The sequence below is a fragment of the Myiozetetes cayanensis genome, unplaced genomic scaffold, assembly GCF_022539395.1.
Source record: "Myiozetetes cayanensis isolate MyiCay16 unplaced genomic scaffold, myiCay2020 scf5-8, whole genome shotgun sequence".
In the NCBI taxonomy this organism is placed as follows: Eukaryota; Metazoa; Chordata; class Aves; order Passeriformes; family Tyrannidae; genus Myiozetetes; species Myiozetetes cayanensis.
Genome location: NW_026087742.1, coordinates 45,002,642 through 45,024,637, shown reverse-complemented (window position 1 = coordinate 45,024,637; position 21,996 = coordinate 45,002,642). Strand labels below are relative to the sequence as shown.

The following is a 21,996-nucleotide window of genomic DNA, read 5'->3' as shown; positions in this document are numbered from 1 at the left end:
AAGAAAAGATGGTAGTGGCAGAGGAAGTGGAGGGATGTAAAGAAAAAGAATAGAGTGCATTTTGCATTTAGAAAGGAATAGATGGAAATTTTCTTCTAGTAAGTGAGTTGTACTGCTTTAATAATTTTGGTTTGTTTGTGATCAGAAATGCAGTCACTGAAGGTGTGCTTTCTTCTACAGTAAAAGCAATAATTTCCATGGTAACTATTGCTATGATTGTATCACTGTTGGATATTGCATCAATAGGGGATTACTGGGCTCTTGTAATGCTTTAGGATATTTTCATAAAATCCAGAAAGAAAACAATAAATAAATTTTCTCTGTATTTATCTGGAATCTCATAACCTCTGTGCCTCTTCCAACAGTTTGCAAAAAAAAAAAAAAAATTGATCATGTCCATGAAACATAAAGCAAGCTTTTGATCTCATTTAGTAGTGATGATGAACTTCAGCTCATGCTCCCCCACTGCTATTTGGCAAGAAGTGCAAAGGTTGCCTTTTATCATGTACGTGGGTGGAGACCTGTTGTCCAGACTTATACTCTGTTAAGTGAATGTGGTAAAATAATTTATGGCAACTAGGTCATGATCACTTAGTTGTTTTTAATTTTGGTGGTTTGTATGAACCAAAAAATAAATTCTGAGATTACTACTGAGTTCCTGAGTTCCATTTGGTACTTCTTGTGTTATACACAAACAATACCTTTTTAATAGTCAACAATTATGATATGCTATGTAGCTGTTCTTATATATCTGTAGTTTAAGAAATGTGTACATTTTTATATAGACCCCTAAATGTACACAGAAATGTATACTCTTGATCAAATTACAAAGATACCTACATGACATACATAAGTACTGTGATGCTTTTAAGCCTTGACATTTACAGAAGAACATGACTGATTATCCATCATAAGTTTCCACTGAGAATATATAGTACCTGTGTTCTGAAACTTCTCAGCCTACTCAGGTTTTCCTTGTAACTTATTCTCAGTCAGAATCATCATCTGTTTAATTTATCATACCTTCTTATAAATTGCATTTGGAAATTAATATGCATTTCTTGTAAAGTCAGTATTAGATTTTGATTATCTCCTTTCTCTGGATGAGAAATAGGCAGCTGCAGGTAACAAAATTGCATTTCAGCCAGGCAGATCAAATTTAAACAGAAATCAAAACAGGAAGTATTGCAACTTATTGTGTAGCTAAGGAGGAAAAAAAAAAGGTGTAAGAGGGTCCAGAATGCTCTTTCCCCTGGAGACCAACAAGGCTGGGGGTCCTTGTCCAATAGGAACCTACCTGTGACTTCTCAGCAGATTATGAGGTAGGGAAAAAACTTTAAGGAGATATGCATCCTCTTATAGCTCCATGCTTGTCTATATGTGTATGTTATGGAACATTAATTGTTCAACATTTAGAATATAAAAATAAAATTTAAAAAAATCCAAATAGTTAACTGCAGGGGTTGAAATGCAAATTAGTGGGCAGGAAGCCTCATCAATGTACACAGGCGTCAACACATTTATAGAGGGGTGATTTTAATTAGGGAGTTTATTGGCATAAGCACATTAAAAAAAAAAAAATTTACCCAGGCCTTTTTTTCCTTTGCTGTCATGGTGTCAGGCCTCACAAGCATGCCAACAGCAGCAAGCTGACCAGCAGCAAGCTGTATTGGGTCAAACTTCTAGTTTGGCATTTCTCTTCAGCAAGAGAGCATGGTCAGGTATAGGATGAAGGGTTATTCATGGTTGGTATAACTGCTCCAGCAGAAGTCCTGCCATACAGCTTCAGGTACTGGCAGTTTTATGCCATATCACTGATAAAAGTTACATCCACACAAGCGCCCCTTTATCAGTACTGTATGGATCAGATCTCATGCTCCTTGGGCAGCACTCCTTCTGAAGGCAGTTTTGGGTGCTGAATTTTTCAAAGGTGCACAGTAGTCTGAGTAACAGTTGGAGAACCTGACTAAAGAGTAAGCTAAGATTTCAGTGATTAAACACCTGATGCTGATGTTGCTTACCTTGGTATTAATGAGTACAGAGAATGCCAACAGGAGTCATGTGCCATTAAATGGAACAGGCTTGTACTGGTGCCAGGTTGAGTGAGATCATGATCAAGTTGTTGAAGCTATTGTTCCTGGATTGGGAAATCAGTCTGGGCTTAGGAACGGGACAGCTTTGGTCTGGCTGGGCCCAGATTCTGCAGTGTGGTTGTCTGCCTGGGAGCAACCTGAGAAAGGTTCCACTGTACCCTCTTGTGGGGTCAGGGGGTCCTGGGGAACACACCATTAACAGCACGCCTGAAAGTGGCACCTGAAGTTGAGCTCAACTAAAAACAGCTGTCAAGTGCAGTGAGGGGCAGCTATCAAAGGCAGCTGTGTGCAGCTGGAAAGCACCTTGTGAGGAAGCTGCACATTGCTGGAGCAGGAGACAGGGACCAAGTAGGGCTCCCACAGCATTGGGGGTCACAACTGTAGTACCATCTAAATCTCCCTGCGATCCGGCTTGGCACCTGATTCCTGCCTGTAGGGCTGCCTGGCTGATCCAGTCTGTAGGCTTGGCTGATGCTCTTCACTGGGGGCTCAACTTGATTGCTAAAACACAGAAGACCCAGCACTGCTGGAGATGTCCTGACAGGTTCCCCCTCATCCCCAGGGACTGCTTCTGGATGACCCAGGCCTCCCATAGGTCCTGTGACATATTGCATGGGACATATGGCACATGGAGATATTCTAGATTGCTTAGGACATTTGAAATGGCCATGGGTGCCTATGTTAAGGCAACAAAATTTCATCCCAGATTTTTACAGGCTGTAGTGATGGCTTTAACATCTAGCTAATGTACAGACACCTTCATTCCAGAACCAAAATTTAGATGTGGGAATCTGGACGTGAATCCTACCCTAAGGGAACAATAACAAATAAAAACATTAGTCTGAGTCAAAGTAAATGTTCATTTTAAATGGTTGTATTTGTAAATATGCTTCTGTCAGGAAAAAGAAAAACAATAATCTTGATTGCTAGCACTGGTGATCCTGTGCTGTTGCTGGACTAGCGGGTGTGAATTTCAGAAAATCCAGTGTGGATTCAGCTTAGCCCTTAACTTCTCAGAAATCTCGAAATGCCTTGAAATTTTTGACCAGCACTTATAATGCATGAGCGAGTGCATGAGATTTTGATTTTCATCCTATATGAAGTGCCATGTGTACCGTACACGTCTGTAGATGTTACCAGTAATAACTGTATAACATTAATCTGATTCCACTGATTCATCAGGAAAAGGTAATTTGAGGTCAGTGGTGTTGCAAAAGTATAAAGCCAGGTGTTGCACAGTACAAATTTCAGGTGAAATGAAATTGTTTCCTCAGAATTTTTTCATTAATGTGAAGAACCACACTTAACACTGAAGTGACTGCAGCACTGGAGCCTATGAGTTGTGTGCTGGGTATTTTATTCCTACTAGTAAGTGGTCACTTGATCAGGTCCTGCTTGAGTTGGTCACTTAGAGGAATGTGAGATTATCAGTCTGATTTCCTCTGATTTTTGCAATGAGAGTATTATGTTTTCTGTTTTATTAGGATTCTTCAGTGCAGTTTGTAGATCTAAGCCTAAAAACACGCATCCTTCAGCGTTGTTTATTGTACAGCAGAGATTAATCTGGCTGTCGTTTGGATCACTACTCTGGAGGTGGAGTGCTGCAGAAGGAGAACAGTCCTCTCTTTGCAAATGTTATTGCTCAAGATAAGGGTGTAAATAGCAGATTAGAAGATGACGTGTGACGTGTCCTTCCCTCAGTCTAAAAGTACAGGATCATGGGATGAACTTTGCCTGACTGGTTATGCAGAGAGTGTTCTCACATTTGTAGCTCTTATGGACAAGACTTTGCGAAACAAAACCATAAAATGACTCTTATGAACTCCTTTCTCAGTCACTGCATATGTGGAGACCCTTTACCTGTGTCTGATTCTGAGGTAAGAACCTTATTTAACCTGTGATTTTGCTATTCAGACCTCGGAGGGGCTGTGTTTAAGGGACAGCTTTGCTGGAGCTGTGTCAGTGCACTAGTCAGGGAGCGACTTTCTATTGAATTGATTATACTATTAAAACTGATCCTGTGCTAAAATCTGTAGATAAACTGAAGCATGCTTGAGTGACAGGTGTCTCGCCACCAAAATCAAAATTTATGTAAGTTCCCTATTTAGAATAAATTCCATGCTGCAAGTGAAATAATAGAATGTAGAGCAATGTATGACATTGATCATTTTTCAAACCTTAATTGCAGTAATCATGTTCAAATATTGAGTGTTTAATAACTCTGATTACTGGTTGAAGTGCATTCATACTATGAAATTTGTCTTAAGCTGTCTTTCAAACAAAAAGCAACATCTGCCTGCTGTATCAGGTGGCTTTCTAAAAAAGGCTCATTTGAGTTGTACTGGCCCAGCAGAAAACAGCAGGTGGAGAAGAAGGTGACAGAAGATTAGTCTTCTGTCACAGGCATCATTGTAAAAGGCTGTTTCTGGGCTGCATGTTTGCTTTGCATATGCAATATCTGAAATGCCTTCATCTGGTCTGAAACAGATGAAGAAAATGTAGCCAGAGACAGACAAAGTGATGCCTCTAGTTTTTGGAATATTTATTAGCTTTCAGTTTCTTTTCTATTCTTTATAAAGAAGTCAGGAAAAGCCAAGGAAATACCCAGAAATTGGAAATTTGAAGGAAAATGAACATAAATTTTTATGTGCAGAATTTTTTTCTGAAAAACCGCAGGGGTTTTGCTAGAAAAATTCACAACAGTATTACTTTAAATGCATTAAAATGTTCCTTCAACAGGTATTTCAGCTGAGGTTATTTTATTTCTAAACTTGTAATACCAGTGCAATTATGATACTTGTGACTCATCCTGTGAGCCAGATGTGCTGTTAAATAGGAACAACACACTCATTTTCCAAGCTTCCTTTTTAAAACTATCGGTTTTTCCTGTATTTGTGTTATAATGTATCTCTGATCCTAGTCTGTATGACTTTAACCTCCCAGAGCATAGAGGAAGTTAGCTTCTCCCAGACTGTATGAATTCGCTCACCCAGTTCACTCCTGGCTGCAGAATCTCTAGATCTGACCCAAGTGGGAGTATGGGAGTGAGCAGGAAGAGGGAGCGTGATTGCCCGGTTTGGTGTTGGTTACAGTTACATGGGATCTGCAAGCAGTCAGACTGCAGCCTTACTGTTTATTTTCATCACTGACCAGAGGTGAAAGAGAGGAGTAACATAGAATTGGGTGGGTTGGAAGGGACCTTAAAGCCTATCTAGTTCCAACCCCCCCAACCATGGGCACAGACACCTTCTACTAGACCAAACTACTGACTATCAAGGCCATCCAACTTGGCCTTCAACACTACCAGGGTTGGGGCATCCACAGCTATTCAGAGCAACCTGTTTGGTGCCTCACCACCATCACGATCAAGAATTTCTTCATATATCTGATCTAAACCCAACCTCTTTCAGTTTAAAATTGTTACCCCCTGTCCTGTCACTACAGGCTTTGGTAAAAAGTCTAGAAACACAGTATGTTAGTTGAATTGTTTTTACTGGTGTTACCTATAACGTTTTACTTTTGCACAGGAACAAGTCCTGTGAGTGCAGAGTTATCTTTCCAAGATATCATTCCGTGAATTCAGTGTTTGTAATAAGACCTGTCTGTACTTCTGAGGTAATGGGTGAGTTTTAGTGTTAATAGTCATGTGTGCCAAAGAAGTGCTGCAGGTTGGGTGTTTGCCTTACTCATAACAAGCATTATGATGTCTTTCCTTGCAAAGTTATCTCTTCATGAATTGTCAGTTGCACTTGCTGTGTATATGGTAACTCTTTCTGTTTTAGCTGTGTTAAGTTGATCTGCCATATGACAAACTCGCAAATTATTAACTGTCAGAAAATTCTGTGGCTTATTTGACTTGTTCACATTTAAAAAGGTTGTCTCTGATGACCACTGGAAGAGGTCCACATCCCAGGATGAAAACAAGGCAGACTCACAAAAGGTCGCACCCAGGAGATGGGGCTCTGGAAAAAGATCTCGGCCCAGACCTCTCTCAGACTATGGCCAAATGTCGATCAGAAGTTTCTCTATACCAGAAGATGCAGTTGCGGTGGAGTCTCAGAAGACAGACTGCATGGATGGAGAAGATCAACCAGGCCTGTCATCCATTGGGTCTGTGGTCCAAAGCAACACAGTAGGCTACCACAGAGGGCGAAAAAGAAGACCCATCTCCGTAATAGGTGGGGTCAATTTCTATGGAAACGATCCAGTAGGAGAGAGAGAAGGTCTGCTGACACAAGTAAGACAAACAGATGTGCTCTGCAAACTGCAAAAGACCCTTTCACTTCCTTGTCTCTATCTTCAGCCTAGAAAATAGAATGGATGCTTCCTTCTCTTCCTTCCCTTTTGTCAAGCTGACATCGTGCACTTACAGTACTGCTTTCCTGGTCACTAATTACTTTGTCTTCTTGATAAAAAACAATACAGCATGGAATAAACCTGATACTGACTTTGGGATAATCTTTTCTGTATTGTAAATTAACCTGATTTCTTTCTTGGAATGGTCATAATGTCTTATATTGGTATATAAGGGCTCATTTGTGTGTAATACAGTTGTGTGTTTAGTCTCCTTAAAGAGTGTTGGGCCTGAGGAACAGAGGAGTACAATCAAATATGATAATAACACATTATTTATCAATTCTTTCAAATTATCCAGAAGCAGGTCTGTTCAAAACCTGTGGCATTAGCACTGGTGTTCAAAATCTTGATATTGGCATGACAAGGATACTTAAAACTAATGAAGACATTACTTGAGAAAATTGGTAATAAATTTAGAAATTAATGAAAGAAAGAATCTAAGAAGACTGACAATATGAATAAAATGTCTGGTTATGTACTACTAAATAGACTAGATGGAGCAAAGGTAAAAAAGCAGTAAGAAAGCCTATAAGAAAGCAGTGTGTACTTCAGTAGTACCTATATACTTACTTGCCATCTCTGTTAGCTTAAATAAACAAATGAGAAATTAGAAACTTCTGAAAGGTAAAGATTACTCCTTTTTCCCTAGTGGTAGTCCTGAGCAGGTAGAATGTGTAGAGGAACTTACTGTTGTGTTGGTAGTGGTGGCCCCATCTTGCACTTGGTTGCAGAGCTTCAGGCTCACGGGCTTTTGTAAGACTGCATTGAATTTTCCACTTTCCAGGAAAGCTGGAGGACTTCTGACTAAATAGTTTGTGAAGTTGATAAAGCAACAGAAAAAAAGGAATAATATTTACATCCTCAATATTGTGATTCAGGTGGTTATTAATGCAATTTGAGTCCTCTTAATCTTTCTTATGCCACTTGGTCTCCTACTAGGAAGTCTAGTGATACTAAAGTGCTGAAACAGTGGCAGGATTTTCAGTCTCCTGTGAAAAGCAATTTGTAACATGAATTTTGTTATTATATATTACACATCTCTTTCTTTATAATTCCCCAATGAAAAAATGCATCTTCATCAAAACCTCAAGTGAAGCCAATGAAGTTTTTACCTAGGCAAAGGCTTTAGTTTCAAACCCTGTATCATTGGGATATTTTAAAATTAATTTTATCGCTTAACTTGGAGGAAAGAAAAAGAGAAAAAATGTTGTTATAAATTCTAGGCCATCTTACTAAAGAATAATAGATGTATTTCAAGGGATAGTAAGTACTGGCAACTCAAATAATCCTTGCTTGTGGAAGTGAATTAACACTCTCCAGGCCCTTCATTTACTGCTGAAAGCAAATTGATCTCATTTCAAACCTTGTTCACATCAGTTTAATAATGATGGAACATACATCAAGGCAGCTATTTGAGTTGACTGTTTTCCATGCTCTGATGCTGCCACAAGGGCTTGACTGGGGTTAAATGAGCACATTGCTGGATCACTGTGGTCAAGACCAAAATTTTGGAGCATTCCCAACAAGGACACATTATTAAGCCAAACGATGGCCTTTCTAGGACCTCCACTGAGTAACAGCACATCCTTGTCTGTCTGGGGAAGAGATTTGGACTGAGACCTTACAATAAAATTTTAGTTGCCCAGAAATAAACAGCTTTTTTGTTTAATCAGCCAGTTATTTCCATATAATAACTGCCATCACTTCTACTAGATATTTGATACAACATATTGGACTTACTCTCTATGGTGTAGGATCCTGGTATATTGCTAAAGCATTTAGGAAAAGAGGTTAAAAGATGAGATTGTAGTTAAATTATATTCAACACACATTGAGGTTTTTGGCAGTCATGTTAGAAAGTAAATTTGTAGCTGGAATGTAAAAAAGGACTAATGAAGCAGGAATACACATGCTAGAAGTATTTTATATGGGATTTTCAAAGACTGCTCTTCACTCTGGTGATTTCTTTTCTGAAAAGCTTTGAAAACCCACATAAAATCAGTCTCAATTTGCAAATAAAACAAGGATTTAGATTCTCTAATAATAATTAAGCAAATTAATGATTTATCTAAAGAAAATGGCTTTGAGATACAGTAACAGTACACCTAGTATTGCCTCTTTATGAGACTCCTGGGAACTCAGAGGAACATGGAGACAATTATTATTGTCTTGTACAATATGTTTCTTTTACTTACAAGCAGTACCTTTATTTGGAGAAAGCAAATGTCCCAGGAAATAAACAGAACTTCCAGCTATAGCATGGTCATTCTTTCTCCTTGGCTTTGCCTTGAGGTGTGTGTTTGCAATGCCAGCTGGCGTTGCACAGGCTCTTCTCAAAGCAGTTAGAACCCAGAGCATTTGGGCATGAAGTCATCACAGAATCATGGAATGGTCTGGATTGGAAAGGACCTTTAAAGGTCATCTAGACCAAACCCCCTGCAGTGAGCAGGGACATCTTCAACTAGATCAGTTTACTCAGAACTCCCTTTGTAGCCTCATTTGAATGTTTCCAGGGATGGGGCATCTCCCATCTCTCTGGGACATCTGTTCCCATGTTGTACCACCCTCATCATAGAAAGCTTTTTCATTATATCTAATCTAAATTGATGTTCCTTCATTTTAAAGTTATTCCCCCTTGTCCTATCACTATGTGCCCTAGTAAAAAGTCCCTCTCCAATTTTCTTGTAGCCCCTTTAGGTACTGAAAGGCCACAATGAGATCTCCCTGGAACCTTCTGTTCTCCAGGCTGAACAACCCCAACTCTCTCAACTTGTTTTCATAGGAGAGGTGCTCCAGCACCTGTCTTCAAAAAAGAGTGAAAATTATAGAACATGTGATCATAACAGAAGGCTAAGGAGTTTTTAATATAACAGAGAACTGTAATGTAATAAAACATGTTCTGTGATGCTGGTGGATATAGTATGCAGTGTTTAAGCAATGCCACTTCAACATAGTTGATTTTACTGATTTTAATTAGCTGGATTATCTGAAGAAACCTTACTCCCTACCTGAGTTTTGCTCAGTTGGACTTGCTGGTATCTTTACTAACACTGGATTTTCCTGTTTTCTCTAGCCTGTAACACGGCCACCTGTTCCAGCACACCAGGTGCCCCCGTACAAAGCTGTTTCAGCCAGGTTCCGGCCACTCACCTTTTCACAAAGTACCCCCATTGGCCTGGACCGGGTTGGACGGAGGCGGCAGATGAGAACATCTAATGGTAAGATGAGCAAGTATTTTTGACTTTGTAGATCTCAAAGTCATACCCCAGGCTGATCAAGAATTAGAATATGGTATGGAACACAAAAGGATGCAAACCAACTCAGTGACAAAGGAGTACCCAGCTAAGTTGCTTTGTTTTGCAAGTTTCTTATTAGTAGCTGTTGTGCTTATGTAAAACTTGTTTGTCACATCTGTCATTTGACAGTGGTATGGTTTATTGTTCTGTACCACTTACACTCCTGTATTTTCCACTCTTTATTTGTATCCTTGCCTGAAGATAATAGATAGTGAAGGAAGTCTAATATGCTTGAGTTTATACCTGAATCTCAGCCACACTGCACATGTATTTTTAATTTAGTAATTACCATGCACTCAGCTTAACTACTTAGAGATAGGCAAGCCTTAAATAAGTAGCCCAACCAGGTGAGTAGCCCAACTAGGGCTCTGGTACATGAAGGACTAAACATTGCCTTTTTGGAAGCATTGCCCTTTATCAGACTCTGCACCCTCTGTATTTTTGCTGTAATTGTTTACTCTTAGCATGCAGTACTATCTGGAGTTAATAGAAAGTCCTGTCTAGTATTAGTGGAACATTTCTTCACAGGTGGGACCAGAAGACCTGGGGTTAATACCACTTGTATTCTTTCAGACCACTGTGAGCATAATCTGAACAGTTATTCATGTTTCACTGGCAAGGGTTAGAAATAAAAGCAAAATTTTCACTTTATATCCTTCACTGTTAATAATGAGCAAAACACTGCTGTGAACCTTCACTCTAAATACTTTGGATCAGGCCTTGCCATGATTGAAGTAGGAAACTTAACAAACAGCATTTTCAGTTCTTCTTTATTAAAATTACAAATATGTTTGCAAGTCAGTATGTGGCTTCTGTGGTTCTAAGATATGCAATGATATCCAAATCCTGCTCAAAAAAATGCCTCAACAAAAAATTATGTAAGAACATGCTAAAACTGCATTTTCCTGTCTTGAATAGAACATGACAGTTTTCTTCAGAAACAGACTCGAGAATTTCAAACTACAGCAATGAGATGCTTTACATATACTGTATCAGTATTTAACTTTTCATTTATATTGTAGTAAAATATTGGGAACTACTTTAAAATCCATGTCTGGATTGTGTTCTTGCTTTATGCATCTTAGTATACCTAATGATCCAGATCAGACATTGAGGTAAACTAGACATCTAATGCTGCAACCCTTGCTGAGGTTATGTGGTATTTCAGTCCGTGATTCCAGAAGGATCATTCACAGAATACAAGTGTAGCCATAAGCTAGTTTGGGGAAAAAAAGAGGATCTTTTATTATCACAGAGTAGGAATTATTTTTCTATTTTTAGTTATCCTTTCTGCTTCATGTTTGGAAACCTCATGAAATAATATTAGTTACCTAGACAACTGCTTAAAAGCAATATTTTTCCAGGTATTTGGCTTTTGATTAACTGATCTCCTAAACAGAAGCATTAACAGATACACAAACCAAGAGTTCTGCCATTTTTCAAGACAGTGAAGCCAAAGCAATACTGATTATGTTGGGTATGACTTTTATGAGTCCTTACAAACATAGAAGTGGAGCAGGAAAAGCTTCTGAAAGCAAAACTCTGAAAGCAAATAGGGAATATCATGGACTTCACAGTTTGAAAGCAGTTGCAAAGATCTGTTAAGTAGCTCCAGCAGAAAATAGTAAAGTGACTACTGTCATACATTCTGATCTCTTTCCTTTTTTCTCTTAAATCACAAGGCATTTCCTTGTCTTTGAACATGTGAGAGTTTTTTGTTTGCTCATGCACAGTGAAATTTGATAGTACAAAAGCCCTTTATTATAGAAAGTAATTCTAAACCCAAGCACTGAAAAACCAGTGGTATCTTATTTTAGTTACTAGCTAAAACCTAATACGTTGTATGTCTTCTTTTTAGAACAATAGGATATAGAAGTAAATTTTTAGAAAAACAGCAGTTAGAAGACAGCGAAATATCAGCGAAATATCTTACTTTTAAAGGGTTACAAGTTTTAAATTATATGAAAGAGGTTGCCTAATTTTCACAGTGGAGCAGTTTTTGTAAGCATCTTAAAACCCCATCTTTTTTGCATGTTTTTGTGTGGGACTTGAATTTTGCTAAATTGATTGGTAAACTCCTTTAGCTAGGCTCAACTCTGAGTAAGTAGGGTACAATTCAGCTCAAGTTTAAGTCACCTAAATTTAGTCTAAGTGCAGGTACCTACATAAGAGTTAAAATTTAGTACACCTGTTACAAGCAATAGAGGACTAATGCTTGATTCACAGGGTCCAGTGCTGTGTGGGGTACCTGAGCATCTGCCTGCAGCTGGCAGATATGACAGAGGACCTATGGGAGACCTGTTTCTTTCTCCAGTGGTAGCTGGAGGCCAGCAGGGTATCCAGAATACTTAAAATGGTGCTAAGTAGCTACGTTTAAATGACTGATCTGAGGCCCTTGTCATTGCAGTAAATTAAGGTTAGAGTTGCCTTTGGATGAGGTGGATTGCTCTCAGCTCTTTTAATTGTGACCAGTACCTGCTGATTTAGATGGTTCATTAGAACATGGATGCCAGCATTTAGATAAATAAATTTACATGTCTTTACTTCAAGTAGTATCCTGTTGTGGATGTTTGTGTCCAGTGTTAAATAACAGTCAGATTTTTCCCAGTTCAGTCAAAGTTGACTAATGTAGTATGTTTCAGCCTGTTACGGAGCACAGCTCAGGAACAACTCAGGAGAGTGGTCAGTTTTCTTAAGAAAAGAGCTCGTGAGTGGAGTCAGATTTTTAGTGTCTTCACAAATAATGTGGGAAGGGTAGTATAAAGTGAAATGGCAATTCTTGGTTGTGTGCTAAATTATTCACAGTAGTAAAAGCAAGACACAAGGCACTGTACTGGTGGCAGTGTTGATAAAGACAAGGTAGTGCACACAGAGGAGGAACCAGAGCCTAGTGTGCTTACAGAAGAATGGACTCTGGTTTGGATACTCCCATTCAGCAAAAGATCTTGCAATCCTAACAGACATTTAAAGTGTTAGTGCAGTGCACAGTAACAGTCAAAACAGTAAATAAAAGGGCAGGATTTTGTAGGAAGGAAGTAGAGAACAAAACAGAAAGCCCAATTGTGCTACTGGTGTGCGTGTGTGGGGGCCATCTCCCTGTTCCTTTCCATCCCAAAAGGCATTTTTTACAGGCAATGATACAGAGAAAGGCAAAAGGACAAGAAATGTCTCTGGGAGGAGTGATTAATGCAGCTAGGGCTCTGCAACAGGGAAAAAAAGGCAGTAGGAGAATAAAAGTTTGTCTTGCATAGAAAAAATGAACAGATAATAGTTATCGTTTCCAGTAATGTAAGAACTAAAGGGCACCAGATGAAATCACCAGAGAGCAAGTTCAAAATAAAAGATAGTTTTCATACTCTATAAAATTAAACTACGAAACTCATTGCTACACGTGATATTTCACATCCCAACAGTTTGCAAAAATGCAGAAAGTGGTTTGCAATATTCAGTACATTAGACACATTTCTGCCCCAGGAGGGATATGACTCTGATCTGCAGAGAAGTGGAATTTAGAAAAGTATATCAGAAAAATGCCATTGTGTGCCTCATCTGTTTTTTATGTTCTTCCCTGGACATCTGCTACTGGCTGCTGTCAGAGCAGTGGTTGGGGGTGACCAGTGGTCTGCCCCAGGGTGGTGGATTCTGTGATACTAGAGGGTATCTAGAACTGGATTTTTTTGAGGCAGGTAAACTAGCTTTTACATTTAGTATTTTAGTATGTGCTACCCAGAGCCTTTTCAGAGGGCCCTGTGCAGTGGGTAAAGCAGCTCAGTGTGCATTTGGATGAGGCCACTGTGGACTAGACAAACCTGCCAACACCTTACCCCAGATGAGTAGTTTTATGATTATTCAGTTTGCGGCTGCACAGTACCTAGATGTGTCTGTGCAATGGAGGGAGAGCAGACCACCTAGCATCATCCATCCTAGCAGCATCCCACATAGGCATTAGGTTAGTCTTTGGACAAAAACATTCTGCAAAAATCAAACCAAAAGACTGCTTGTCAGAGGTTGTTTTTAATGTATTTTCTAAAAGAGCTGTATGGGGTTTGATCTAGTTTTCCTGTGGCAGTTCAACTGTTTTTCCCTGGTGGATAGGGTTTTGACATGGCAGAGAGCTTGTGCTCAGGCTGATTGAAAGCACGAAGCCTTCACTTGCAGGTCCTAGGATCATCAGCACTTCGGTGTCACTTCTGTTTGCTGGGTTGCTTTGTTTTAGTGGTTTGTGCCAAGAAAAATGCACAGGGCTGTGTATGAATATTTTATAATATCCAGTAGCTTATCTTTACTGTGCTATCCAACAAGAGTCCTTGCGGAAAGAAATAATACGGAAGTTTGGGAGATTCAGAAGAGAATTCCTGTTAGTCTCCCATGCAGTGTAGCACAGACAGGGTTTTTGCAGGAAGATGGCATTAATATTGCAGGGCAATGTTTGGCCTTTCCTCCTCTGTCTGAGGCAGTGCTGGGGGAAACCATGTGATTTCAGTGGGTGTTGAGAAGTCGCTGTGTGCAGAAATGTCTCCAAGGTTTTGTGAACACATCCCCGGAGCAGACAGTCCCCAGTCACAGGACAGGCTCAGCTAAGCAGCAGTTTGCAGGTAAAGAAGAAACCATAAGGATATGGAGCTTTCCAAACTGTAAGCACAGTGCTTTGTACAAGCATAGGTTGCAGCAGGCTTTGCACTCTGCTGATGGCAGCAGCTCCTGTTTTCGCTTCCAGTGCATGGACTGATCCAGCTTCACTGCAGGATGGTACAAATGTAAAGGTGGGGAATGCTGGCCTGTGGTGAATGAATGAGGTTGTGCTCTGGCTGGGTCAGACCCAGAGAAAGCTGAATGGTTTGAGTGCTTTCCTGTTTTATTCCCTATTTTATGAACCTGGTGAATTAAGTTTGTAGTTTCAGTGAGGAAATGTCTCTAGCCTCCCCTGTTTTTCCTGAGAGCAGTCTGCTACAGCCTTACACTTGGGCTCCTTGTGCCTGTGAAGCAAGAGAAGTTTTAATAGCTGTGCAAAAAAATACCTTAATTGTTTACTTCTGCTGGAATTTTAACTGGTATATTATGACAATGATAGACCAATACTCCAAACAGTGTTGTAATACAGGGAACTCCCAGCTCCCATCCAGATCTCTCTCCCTTTGGATTGCAGTCATTTGAATATAGATTGAAATCGCATTTAGCTACTTTAATGAAAAACAAATGCACTCCTTGCTTTGCTGTGCTCACCATTTTCAGGCACTGTGGGAGCGGTCTGGGCGGCTGCAGGCACAGCGTGGCCAGGGAAGGCAGCCAGGTTTTGTTTCTTTTCTGGAACTTCCTCCCTAAGGGCACCCCATGATGTCAGAGAGCTGGGAGCCGGGAGCCAGGCTGAGCGGCTGAGTGCGCCGCTGGCAGTTCCCAGTCAGGCTCTGGAGGCACTGCCAGGAGCTGAAGGCAGTGAACAGGCTGTTTCTCTGAGCTGTATGTAGCTCAGAGCCTCTTGTGATCCTCCACCAGCCCTTTAGGACTGAGCATCACCTGTTAGAGGTCAAATCTTTGCCCTGGGATCCAGTCTGACAGCAGCATGGTAGCCAGGGGGGCAATGGCACGATTTTGGAGTCTGGAGAGCCTTCAGATGGGTACGTGTGAGTAGAACATGCTCTCTCTTTCTGTTTTTTACAGAGTTTTTAGATTGAACTGATAAACAGTGGTAGTCAAGGGGCCTGATTCTGGTTACACTTACTCAGTGTCGTCCATGGGTACCTGCAGCCTTACACCACTGACAAAGCTCCTAGGAGATCTGAATCAGTCCCAGGCTGTCTTTAAGATTTTGCATCCCGTTGGTGCAACCGGGAAAGCAGACCCCTCCCTCTGATATTTCTGTCTGTAAACAATAGAGGAATAGATGCAGAATGCAAGCGGCTGATTTCATTTGACTCTAACTACAAAGTCAATGTAAGCTTGTTGATTTGATACTAAATAACAAACAGTTATCGATCCTAAAATTGTAATAATTTTTCGTCTGGAGCCAAATGAATTAGGTTATTTTGATGCGCCGCTCTTACTGGAACAAACCAACAGGCAGTACTGATAATACAGTGGGGATGTATAAAGGATCACTAGGATTAATTTTTTTTGGTGCTGCTTTATAAGATACATATTGATTTAATTTGTTTTCAGATATTTTTAACAAAGCAGTTTCAGTAAGTTTTGCAAGATGTATTTTAAAAGTTTATCAGTGCTTGGATTTATGAATCTGTAGAGGAAAAAATTGTTTTTTAAATCAGGAATTCTGCATTCTCCCATTTTAGGCAGATTATACCATTAAGGTGAATGTACATTTAAAATTCTGGGGAGCGGAACAGAATGGTCAGATAGCCATGTTCTGTTATATCAAGACAATGCCATATTTTTCCACTTTTAATGGAAAGAAAAATCTTTCAAGTTTTTTGGTAAATCTGTGTGGTAATCTGCTTTGATCTCTATTGCAAGTTAATACTCAGATGACCAAAGATGCTTGTGATGGTATGAGTGCCCATAAGGAGGGGGTTGTAGTATTTCTCACTGTAACATAAATAGTGCTGGCAGCAGTGTGCCTATTGGTACTAGGTGTGTGGAGTAAAGCCAGGAGTCATCTCTTTGCAGCTGTCACCCATCTGGAGCCCAGAGCTCAGCAGGCAGGCAGTACCCAGGTTTGAAGCAGAGTAGAGAAGAAGCAGTGTCAGGGCCCTGCTGCTTGGCCTTGCTGCTTGGTGGAATTGGCAGTTTCAATAATTCTGCTTAAAGATCAGGAGTAAGAGATGTTCTGCAGGCTGTGCAGCAACTTACCTGTGACAGACTAACCTTTAGTAAAGGAATTCAGTGCTAGAAGCCCATTCTGAATTTTACTTGATTTTTTACTTTTTACTTTTTATTTTTAATGCATTTTTGAGCACTGTATGATCTTCGAACTCTAGTTATTCACAGCTTGGGCCTGCCATAGGAATAAATCTTTAGGGATAAGTAAACAAGGACCAGAGAGTGCACTCAGGCACTGGGCCACTGGTCATGAGTGCTTCTTGATTACCAGCTCATCCCGATGGGTTTGAACATGATAGCCATCTTTCAAAGGCAAGCCCACACGGACAGGGTCCAGCACAGAGCAGGATGGGCGTCAGTCAGTCAGTGTGACTTGTTCCTGAGATCAGACCCCAGTCCCCTTCATCTGCCAGCACAGAGATGATTGCTGAAAGGATCACCACCCAGTGGTGTACCCCAGGTGGGTTTTACAGTTTTATGCTGTAATATGTGTATAGTGACAGTCACTTAAATGATGTTTCTCTTGGTTCATGTGGTTGTGTAATAAGATGAAGCCCATCTTAGTCCTGGTCTCTATTTATACACAAAGCTGCCTCTTTGGTTAGAAAATCTGCAATTGTCAAACCAAGAATTTTTTTGTGATTTGAGGCAGTTAGAACAAGTTTTCTTTTGGGCAGTTATACCATGCTCAGTTCGGACTCCCTGTCTCCTCAGGTCTTGGTGCTGCCAGAGCCTCCCCGATGCTTGGGAGAGGTGGCAGCAGCTGGCACAGAGCAGGGGCTGTGTATGGTGGGTGGGCACAGAGGTGTTGGGTCCTTGTGTCCCTGCAGGGGATGTGATGGTGTGAGAGCATTCAGCCTGGGCATGACAGTGTCCCTGCTGACTGCTGCGGGCTGCTGGGGCTCTCTCACCTGCCACGAGGAAAACTGCATTGGGGTCTCCCTTCCGATAACAGATTATTTGAGGTTTACTCTGGGTAAAAAATAAATGAAGAATGGTTGTAGTTCTATTTTTGATATACAAAAATTTCTCAGTTTTATCAGTTGCTAAGTGAGAAAATTCTGAAAAAGAGTAAAAAGTATTTAATGATGGAAAAGTGGTTTTCCTGAGAGCTCTGTTGCCCTCCACTTCTGCTGTTATTGTTATATTCATGACAACAAAGGCAACTTCTCAGCAATTCCTCTTGCATTGTTGTTTTTCTTGGAATCATAAAAATGATGAAGCAAACAGCTGTTGCACCTTTGTTTTAGTTGCTGCAGATGGTGGGACTGAATCTTCAGCCTTAGTGGATGACAATGGCAGTGAGGAAGATTACAGCTACGAGGAGCTCTGCCAAGCTGCTCCCAGGTACCTGCAGCCCGGAGGCGAGCAGCTAGCAATTAATGAGGTAAGCAATTAATGAGGTAATGTCCGGGACTTTGCAGTGCTGAAACGATGGGGCAGGGGTGAGGCAGGGACAGGGATGGGGGATGCAGTGGGATGTTTTCCACAGCTCTGAGGTTTTGTATTCATAAAAAGTGCAATGGTAGTAGCCAGCATGGTGAAGAATCCAGCAGCCATGGTAACCTGTCTCTGGCAGGGCCCATGAGCGATGCCAAGGGAAGAGCACAGTGACTTGAACTTCACCGGGACTGTAACTCACTAGCCTATATAACTGCTCTGGATCAGGATTCTAACTGTTCTCACTAATAAATACGTGCACAGATTTCTGAAAATCTGAAATTTTAGTTTCATCCTGTAATAGGAGTAATCATATGCACTCTAGTGAGGTATTTTATATTGTTGTAATCTATAAAGTGTTCATAGTTTATCTTTTGTCCTTCACAACCTCATTTTCTTTCTGTCTTAGCTGATAAGCGATGGCACTGCTGTCTATGCAGAGGCTCTCTGGGACCATGTCACTATGGATGATCAAGAGCTGGGCTTCAAAGCTGGAGATGTCATCAGAGTTCTAGAAGCTTCCAACAAAGATTGGTGGTGGGGAAGAAATGAGGACAAGGAAGCCTGGTTTCCAGCTAGCTTTGTCAGGGTGGGTAACTCTCTTGCTTTTGCACCATTGTGAGATTCCTGTCAGTGTGACAATTGTCATGGCATTACATTTCAGGGAAGAGCCCTGATGGTCAGTATGTTTGTAGCTGAATGTCAGTGGTGTAACTCCTAAGGAGTTCACAAGTTAAAAAACAGTAGAGAATGACACCCCAAGATCCCTTAGCTCCTCTGACACTTTCTACTCTGTCTTCTTCCTTTGCGGAGCCCCTGGTGGTCTAGGGGTAAAGGCGCCGCGCTATCACCGCGGAGACCCGGGTTCGATTCCCGGTCAGGGACACTCCCGGGCAGGTGGGGCTCGTTAGCCCTTAAAGGCAACCCACCTACGTCCTAAGGACCTCACTGCCACTGTCCAAGCTCGCTTGGCCCCGGCAGATGAACCTTAGGATTAAAGGGTGGGCTCAGTTCCGCGCACACTGTGTCTCACCTAAAAAAATCCAATGCGCAGGCTGGAAGGTGGAAAGACCTTCCCCGGATCTTCGCTCGCGAAGACTGGCCATTATTATTATTTATCTTCCTTTGCGTGGTCCTTTTGTAACCAAAGGAATTTCTCAAGTAGAGATTACAGGAGCAGAAAGCTCAACCAGGAGCCATTACTATACAGAGAGGACACAACAGTTTTCATAAGGGTGTGGTAAAAGTTATGCTGCAGGGATTTTTTTGAAAATAGGACTTAATTTATTATCCCAACATTATGTAGAAATCTGGTTCACAGTCTGAACTCCCCAGTCAGAACTCATGCAGATTAATGACAGTATAACTCTCAGATGGCATAAAACTGAAGTATGTTTTAGAAAGTAACTTGAATTACTTTTTGAGAGCCTGTGGTAAAGCTTGGGCCACACTGCATGAAATACTACACAAAGTGCTAGAGGTGGTTCCTGACTTTGCCCTTCCTAGATCTCCAGCCAACATGGGCAAAGTCAAAAATGGATGTGCTGTTATCCACATTGTACAGATGGGGAACTGGCGCAGAGGGAAACTATTTAAAAGTGGTTCAGTTGTCTTACTTTTGTAATTTTACCCACATGCTAGCTTGGCCAAAATAACACATAAACTGTTAGTAAGGGTCAGAAATAGCCTTAAGCCTGAAAAGTACCTGGGCAACACAACATGGTATCTCTCAGAATCTATGAGTAGTAGAAAGCCATGTATTGAACCAGACAGAAATCTCAACATTTTATTTGAATATGCAGTAGGCACAATGGGACAATTCCTATTATGGAATCCCCTCTTTAAGGTAAGATTGGGAACATTTCTGTAGCCAGTCTCCTCTTAATTGTAAGAAGTTAGTAACAGTTTTACCACATTTTGTAAAAGTTTCTGCTTCATTCTAATTCCTTTGTTTGTTCTGGCTACAGCTGCGAGTTAATCAGGAAGAAGTGCCAGAAAATTGTAATAGTATCCAGGATGAAGAACAAGATGCAGATATTAGCAAGCATCGCCAGAAAATAGCTGAAAACAAGGATCAGATGAGAACCAATGTTATACAGGAAATTATGAACACAGAACAAGTCTATATCAAGCATCTCAAGGACATCTGTGAGGTACATGCTTTAACCTGAGGACGTTCTGCTGACCTGATATGAACAAAACATATAAGATGAGAACCAGAGTGGTTTCTCATATTAAAATATTCTCAGTTGAGCTTCTGAGGCTGTCAGTCAGACACTTCTTGTGTCCTTTTACAGCTTTCCTCTCTGCCGACTGCCATGAGGTATCGCTTCCTTTTTTTAAAAAAGAATTCTGTTTCTGACAGGGAAAAAGTGCTTCACTTATCTGACTGCTATTTCTATAATAATGAGAGAAAGAAGTCCAGTTTATTTAGAATTTTTTACCACATGGTTTATATAGAAAACACTGAGGAACTGTAATATTACAGTTCAGGAACAAAACTTTTTGAAATTAACTTGAAAAGAGTATTTGCTGGGTGCGGATTTGTTTTTTTGTTGTTTTCTCAAACAAAGGGACTTTTGCTGGATGCTTAGAAACTATGAAGAAATCTAAAGGTGTTTTAGATCTACCTTGCTTGTTTGAACCATAAAATGTGAGGGGTTTTCTGCTTCTTTATTCAAATTTTGTTGGAGGCCCACACTTGGACAAGAAGTTTTTTAATACTCTACACTGAGATTTGCCTCTTCTGACGTGGACTGTGATGCATTTGACCTGTATTTGACTTGTATTTGTGGTTAGCATTGGGAATGGTGCTAAGCAACTTACCAAAATATTCTTTGTACCCTATGTTTACTAAGTCTGTCCTTGTATTTGTCATGCCTCCATCCTTTACCACTTATCATTAGATTATTTCATGCACAACAAAGTAGACAAGACAGCAGTGGGTTTTTGGTTGTTGGTTTGGGTTTTTGTTTGTTTGTTGTTGTTATTGTTTTGGTTTTTTTTGGTGGGGTTTTTTGTTGGTTGGTTGGGGTTTTTTGTTTGGTTGGTTTGGTGGTGTGTTTTTTTGTTTGTTTGTTTGTTTTGTTAATTTTTAGATCAGGCCTTTTTTATGCATCTTGAAGGAAAAAAAGGGGAAAAGCAAAAATTGGTTAATAATTGGCTGATTTTAAAAAACATTAAATATAAATTTTGTCATTTATAGTCATTATTTACTTAAGCTAGTAAGCTTGATTGTGTGCATAAAAGATCAGGGAGGAACTTTTATGCTCAGCTACGTTGCTGCCTTGGTTAGCTGAGTTCTAGAACTACTTTCACAGTCATAATATCTTAGACTGATATGAATTAATTAATTTTCTCTAATACATACATTCTATACCTCTTTTTAAAAATCTGACATGCCTCTGAGTTTAGTAGTTAGAGAGCAAACACACACTTTCCAAGTAGAGAAGTGATGCACCATATTCAACATTTGGGGTAGACATGGTCTGCTGTCCTCAAAGTAAATCTTCAAGCAGGACATGAAGCTGAAATTATAATCAAGTAAGACTAAACCAGAATCCATATGTGCACACTCAACAATGTGAATTGCTAGAGCTGGTGCAGTCAGGATCATGAAGCTGAAGTATACCCTGAAAACACATTTTACATTCAAGTATCTGCAGTCTGTATTCAAGAGCTGCACAGGAATTAGTTTTCCTTGTTGGTGCAGTAGGAAATGTGGCAGCTGGTTTGCAGTGTAGCCACAGCACAGCTCTCAAAGCAGATGGCTGTTGAGGAGACAGGAATATTCATAACAGTGCCAGCAATATTCAGTATTGCTTCCTGGTAAACCTCACCAGAGCAACTGCAAGGCTATTTCAGCTGTCTGCTTCCAAAGCAATTTGGAGGAGACGAGACTGACAGTAGCCAAGTGGAGGAGCCTGGCAGATAACCCCTGTCATACCAGTTAACCTTCACACTCCTCTGAATCCCAGCACCGTAGCAGATAGGAGAGTATGAGCACAGCAGCTATTCCTGAATATCCAGTCCCTGCA

General features: G+C 40.5%; 1 protein-coding gene across 6 annotated transcripts in view; it reads left to right on the top strand.

Moving 5' to 3' along the window:
• The window catches only part of SPATA13 (spermatogenesis associated 13), a 147,364-nt gene that overhangs the window by 111,298 nt on the left and 14,070 nt on the right, over positions 1–21,996 (top strand). For 4 of the 6 annotated variants that reach the window (XM_050331564.1, XM_050331565.1, XM_050331567.1 and 1 more), the window contains exons 3-7: positions 5,968–6,330; positions 9,523–9,667; positions 17,770–17,906; positions 18,369–18,548; positions 19,927–20,112. In XM_050331564.1, the coding sequence (XP_050187521.1) occupies positions 5,968–6,330; positions 9,523–9,667; positions 17,770–17,906; positions 18,369–18,548; positions 19,927–20,112 (1,011 nt within the window). Of the gene's footprint in view, positions 1–3,658; positions 3,971–5,967; positions 6,331–9,522; positions 9,668–17,769; positions 17,907–18,368; positions 18,549–19,926; positions 20,113–21,996 lie in introns of those variants that run through there. The other 2 variants (XM_050331569.1, XM_050331568.1) reach the window with 2 other exon arrangements.